The sequence below is a fragment of the Vollenhovia emeryi genome, unplaced genomic scaffold, assembly GCF_000949405.1.
Source record: "Vollenhovia emeryi isolate VEMERY1.0 unplaced genomic scaffold, V.emery_V1.0 DF939221.1, whole genome shotgun sequence".
In the NCBI taxonomy this organism is placed as follows: domain Eukaryota; kingdom Metazoa; phylum Arthropoda; class Insecta; order Hymenoptera; family Formicidae; genus Vollenhovia; species Vollenhovia emeryi.
In genome coordinates this window covers 318,414-324,704 of record NW_011967145.1, presented here as the reverse complement: position 1 = coordinate 324,704, position 6,291 = coordinate 318,414, and the positions used below count along the sequence as shown (strand labels likewise).

The window sequence follows — 6,291 nt, the reverse complement described above, 5'->3', positions numbered from 1 at the left end:
ATCAATAGTGTTTTATCCCTGCATTCATCGCAATCGAGTCTTGGAAACCGATAACGCAAAAGTAATACCACGCACGGAGCGACTCTCGACACTGCCTGCCGGCTCGACGTTCGGCGAGCGAGTGAGAGCGCGGCGACCTTCAGGTACACGATGGCACGCAAAAACATCGTACGTCACCGCGTCGAGTGAAAAACAACAAAAAAACGTTGAGAATTCGTTGACCCGTCTACGTAATGGAAAATTCCGTACTTAATATTTTACATTACTTTGTTCCGCGGCTGTTACTACGTTTTGCGTATCATTCTGCGGACTTATTGGTACTCGTATATTGATTAAATTAACGATTAATTCTGTTCAATCGAGAAAATGTTTCGTAACAAAAATCGTTGTTACGTAAATTATAATTACTAAGATTAGAGATTTTACCTCAATTTTACCTCAACCTTTAGTTGGTGTATACAAATGTATATTTTTAATTGCAAATCTTCATTTACTACGAATCTAAAAGAGAAGTGAAGCACACCGCGCTTCGAGAAAACCAATCGGCATTGCAGAAAAGAGGCCTCAACTGTTCGATATTAACGACATTCATGCTATTAACATCTCTTTTTTAGAAAGAGAGACTCTTGAATATTCTTAAAATGTTCATAGGAGTGTCTTGTGCTATCCGGGCACGTTCTATGGAGACCGCTCCGGGTGTGAAGAACACGTTCTATTTTCGAGATACATAAATTTACAGGGAAAAAGCGATAACCATCTCGCATCTGCCACCCTCGTATTAGTTCAATAACTTCGGCGGTCCATTTCCTCGGTTCTGGAGGCGACCTTCACGAGCGATCTCAATGGACGCGCGTCGCAGATATGCGCGCGCCCAGCATCCTGCCGCGGACATGTGCATCTTATTTACGCAGGATTCGAAGCGAGACCGTGAGTATCCTGGCGCCTCTCCCGGTGATTTACCACGTCGAGGGGCGGGCGTCGTTGTCGACGCGGAAGGATGCACCGAGGGTGGAGATCACAGACGCGGGCTTCTCGACGGGGAGGCGGCTGAGCGCGAGCGACTTCCTTGTTATTACGCGGTCGAATAAATTGCTGTTTGCTTCTTTTGCGGGATGTTTTCACGGATTAAGACGGATCGTACAGGCGCGACGACGGGATAACATCACGTCCGCGACATGTGCCAGCCGGTTCGCCGTTGGAGGAAGAAAGACATCGGCTGTGAGATAAACGCGGAGCCGAGCGTCGAAACATCAAAATGAAAGAATATCAAGATAATAATAAAAGATTACAAAATAGTCCTTAAATTATAAAGCAATGCAAAGTCCAGATTTACTTACAAAAAGAATACCTAAGAACAATTAAAATTTGAAGTCACAAAGCCTTATATAGTACGTGAAAAAAAGTAGCTACCGTAGTTAAAAAACCGCATGTGGTAGCTAAATTTCAGTTGTAAAATATAGACAGCTAATATATTTAGTTGCGATAGCTAATATTTTGCTATCGTTTCTACTGTATTAGGTGCGACGGCAAACCGTTCGCTGCGGTTTAAAAATTATTAGTTACGGCAACAAAATATTTTTAGCCACTGATTATCTACGGTAACAGAAATTTTTTTCAGTGCATTCAATCTAATTGGTTAGAACAGAAAAGGGATATGTGACAAAATCATATGCGCATTTGAGAAAGTGGAAAACTATGAAATTTTTTCGGTAGGTTCCACGCTACTCTTTGCCCTGAAAAAGAGGCGCCTTGAAGTAAATCTTCATTAAAATTCTTTTTAAACAGATGCGCCTGTTCCTACAGTAGAGCGAGGATCCCATCGTTAACTCGACTTCAGTCGAGTAAAAATGTCACATGTTGCCTCTCCGTTCCACCAGCGAGGTTCCGCTGCTTCGTACTTCAAAAGAGAATTGTAGCGTTTATTGATAAATTGCAACACGAAATGTGGATTCGTGTTGCACATACATTCCCGCGGGGCTTAAACGGAGGCTAAAACGGAAAAGTTTACGTACACAGCCGGGGGAGGGACTCTGAAAGAGTTAATAAACAGTCACTAGCGCGGAGAGGAACGTCGTGAAAGCCACGGATTTATCCGCGGCCTGCGTGAGGGGCCCGTAAACACGACATTCGACAAGACGAGCGCGCGCGCTCGGTTCACAGGACGCGTCCTTCCTCCCGAGCGCACCCGGACAACGGGGCATTCAGCGCCGGGATTCTAACAGTTTACCGGAACGGTAAACCGCGCGAGAATGCTCGCTGTCTCCCCGCTCGTGTTCCAGCGATAAGTCGGAGAATAAACGAGCTTCCTCTCGTTCGCGAAATTCCTTTGTAACAGGAGTCCCTTTGAGCGGCGAGCTGCGGTACGTTCCCGCCGATTAGCTGCGTGGATAATCCTCCTGGTCGATTATTAATAGATTCATTTGTCGGCCGCGAGAAGAACCGCTCTTGCTGAAAACCGATGCGCTGCACGTCTGAAATTTAAACGGCGCTCCGCCGCTCGATCCCTGAATCTCTGAAATATTGAACATATTCTTTTAGATTTCGATACGCAACCTTTCTGACCAAGGATTGACCGGGCGTTTGGATGACTTGACTTGACGAGGTACGCGCGAGGTTTTTCAAGTAAGTAAACTATATTCCACACGCTTACAGTAATAATAACATGCAGATATTTACATTATTTCGCCGTAATTATTTCATAATTACGCATATATGTTTATACATTCGACGGCGGAATAGAATATGTATAAGCATAAATCGTGAAATTGCCTAAACACTTTCGAAAGAATATATATATAATAAAATAAAAAATCCATGGCCCGTAGAAATTAAATAAGAATACAATAATGAAGTAAATTCCGATAAAAAGTAACATCATGTGTATTAAACAACTATCCTACCATTTGACAAAGATTGTTGGTAGAGATTATCGATGTATTGTAAAAACAAAAAAAGTACTCTACTTTCCACACGTTCAAATTGTAGTTTAGCCTTTTCCTTTGTAGAAATTACGCAAAATTATTATTTTCCTTTCGATATTACATAACCAGTCATGGAAGAATGGAGATTTACTTGAATTGTAAACGTATTCTTTTCGTGTCAATTGAGGAAGAAGCGCCGGATTCCGGTGGAAGAAATTCACGAAGAAATAAACTACGAGCCATTTCTATAACAATCGGCACAAACGAGAAACGTATTAATCGAACAATTTTTAAGAGGAAGTCGAGATGATCGCTGATATAGTTACACTCGTGTTTTTTTTTCTTTTCATGTTAATGGCGTAGAGGCACCTACCACATCTCTATAACGCCTCCGTCCTTATAATATATTTACAAAATGGACTCGTTCCATGAACGAGACGAGTCGACCGTGCCGTTCATGAAACAAGCTAAGGCTGCGAAGCATAATCGGATTTGCCGAAATTGCATTTTTTCAATTTTGGATTTAGTTTGAATTGGCACGTTGCAAAGTGCGATAAATTTGTGCATTTCTATCAGAGAGACTTTGTGTAAACGGAGCTAGACAAACGTGTCTTGAAACACACACACATCTCTCTGGGACGCATCTGAATACAATTAATCGTAAAAGCGTAGAAAAATTCAACGAACGGAAGGATGTTAGCGCTGCAAAGAAGAAACTTGGTTTCCCTAGTTGCAAGTTACGGCCAGGAGAGAACAAGTCCGGTATGAGAAGAAAGGCAGGGAAGCCACTGCGATTATACGTTGTTTTCATCTTGCGCGCGTGTTTCACGCGAATCCGGAGAGATTACGGATCGCAATCTCTCCTTAAATGGCTAAGAGCGCGCAGAATTTGCGAATATAATACAACTTGTATCTTACAATCGACCCTCGATATAAAAATCTACGAAACTATCCACAGTTTACTGGCGGAGGTTCCAAGCCGCGTGGAACCGAAATGGCGCTCGTCCGCACGAACTCGAAAGATTGCTCGATAGGCAGGAGCCCATGTCTCATCTTTCCTTCTAGTCCTTGTTTTTTCCAGGATACACGGCTCTCTCTCTCTCCTGCTCTCCTCTTCGTACTCGTTGTACCTTGAAATACACAGCTCGATTCCGACTTATTCCATGGCTATGCTCTTCAGCACGTAGTTGACCGTGTACGCGAACGCCGCGAAGCTGATGATGACGACGAGATTCGCCAGCGCGCTGTGCAGTGGGCTCTGTTCTCGCTGGAACTGGTCCCGTATCAACGAAGAGACCTCGGACGTGGTGGACTGATGCCTCGCTTGCTTCTCAAGTTCTTTCCGACGTTCCAGCTCCGCTCTGATCGCCTACGGTGATATCAAATTGAATCGACGGTATCTTACATGTATCAGTGAACGCATTATTATCAGCACAGTACGGATTTCAGTACCTCGACAGTTTCTGGAAAGAGCTCGCAGAATATCTTATCCCTCAGATTATATTCTAAGCTTTGCGCAGCCAGCAGTCTCTTCTCGTAGTCCGTCGTATTAATACTGCCGAGCGTGGGACTCTTCTCGATCTGTAAATGCAAGACTGACGTTATTAAATCTCCTCAAACTAAACTCCGCCGAGGTAATTCTCAAGGCCTGCGCCCACGGTGCTAGAACTTGGCCCGAGTTCTAGCCCCGAGAAGTGCGCAGCCAATCAACTTGCAGCTACTGAACAGAATTATTGGCCACACATCTCTCGGAACTGGAACTTGGACCGAGTCCCAGCATCACGCAGGGCCTTTACAACTCACCATAAAACTGAGCAAGCCGGTGAGGATGGTAGATACGCTCCACGCTGGATTCCACGTGTCCGGATGAAAATCGGAGATGGACAGGCACAGTCTCGTGTTGGTTTTAAATCGGCCGTTGGGAGTAATCATGTAAATGCTAGGAGGCTGGAATGGAAACTCCCCGGGGAATATGAGCTTTCCATGATAAAAGCCGCCCTCGTACGGCGTCTTTTCCGGCCCTATGACCACGTAATGCCTGTAACAAGCAGAGCCCGCGTTATTCGTCGACCGGAGCGGGATACAAAGTGGCTTAACCAGAGCTTGGGCTTGCCATTCTAAGATGTTCGAAGGCACTGGCTCCGCAAGGACGTACGGCACCGGGTCTTTCTTAAGCCGCAGATAGTCCTGTTTCAACCTCGCCGTCGCACTGTTGGTCTTTCTGCTCATCCTTACCATATAGCCCAGTGTTATTTGCAAACGGACAGGTGTTGAAAATTCCCCCTCGCACTCGCGCTACACTTTTCCCGTACGACGGTGAGGCGGACTCCTCCTCGCCAACCGCGAGACTCCGCTCGTCGTCTCGTCGACTCGCTCACAGGCCGGAATCTCGCGTGAGAGCAGTCTCGTAGAGTCGCATCGCGGGCGTACACGTGGAATCGGCCGCTGTCATCCGCCCCCGCTGCGGGGAAGATCTTTGGAGAGCGACGGACCTCGAGCGCTACGGTGTCACGGAGTGAGGTTAGGTTGCGTGGAATGACGAACGTGGGACTCGGCGACGTTCGGGTGCGTGCGTGACCCCGTGGGGAAGCGTGCGGTAGAAGCGCGTCGGGTCGACGTCGACGGACGTCTGGCTGGACGAGATAAGCGCACGGCTGACGTATCACCACGGCGGGACGCGAGCGCGCGCGACCGCCGGCCGAAACGGAACTCGCGAGCCGTCGTGCGACAACGCGAAACATCTGACTGCGAGGGATCCGTTGGAATTAATTCGTCCTCCGGCGCGCAGGATTAACCGCGCTCCACCGTGAGTGAGTCGCGGTAAATCGGGAATCTTTTCCAAAGACGAGGTGCGTAAAGGCTGGTTTACGCAAAGGCCGTATAACCGTTAACTTATTGTGCAATCGATAACAAATTAAGTTTTCGGGATTCCCGATTTTCGCCATTTCAAGTTTGAAGTTCTCGGAATTTTTGAAAAACTCGGAGTTTTAGATTGTGCGACCTCTTTGCCGATCATGTTCTCCTGATACTTTGTTAATTTTTGTGATTTGATGTTTGAAATTCTCGGACTTGCAATTCTTGGAAATTTAGATAGTGCCACCTCTTTGCCGTTCACGTTCTCCTGATACTTTGGCAGTTTCCGAGATTCTCAATTTTCGTGATTTGAAATCTGAAATTCTCGAAGTTCCAATTATTGAAAATTTAGATAGTGCCACCTCTTTGCCGATCATGTTCTCCCGATACTTTGTTAGTTACCTCAATTTTCGTGTTGTGAAATCTGAAATTCTCTGAATTCCAATTCTTGGAAGTTGTAAAAAAATTCTTGGAAGTTCAGATAGTGCCACCTCTTTGCTGATCAAGTTCTCCCTTT

At 45.9% G+C, this 6,291-nt stretch overlaps 1 protein-coding gene across 1 annotated transcript; it reads right to left on the bottom strand.

Annotated features, from left to right (window-relative positions):
* Nucleotides 1-2,614: 2,614 nt before the first annotated feature.
* LOC105560788 (ubiquitin-conjugating enzyme E2 J2) lies at nucleotides 2,615-5,706 on the bottom strand. Its single transcript, XM_012010201.1, has 4 exons — nucleotides 5,035-5,706; nucleotides 4,725-4,959; nucleotides 4,374-4,502; nucleotides 2,615-4,290 (listed from the first exon to the last, which is right to left on the bottom strand). The coding sequence occupies exons 1-4, from the start codon at nucleotides 5,157-5,159 to the stop codon at nucleotides 4,078-4,080; spliced, it is 702 nt and encodes a 233-aa protein (XP_011865591.1). The 5' UTR covers nucleotides 5,160-5,706; the 3' UTR covers nucleotides 2,615-4,077.
* Nucleotides 5,707-6,291: the final 585 nt, after the last annotated feature.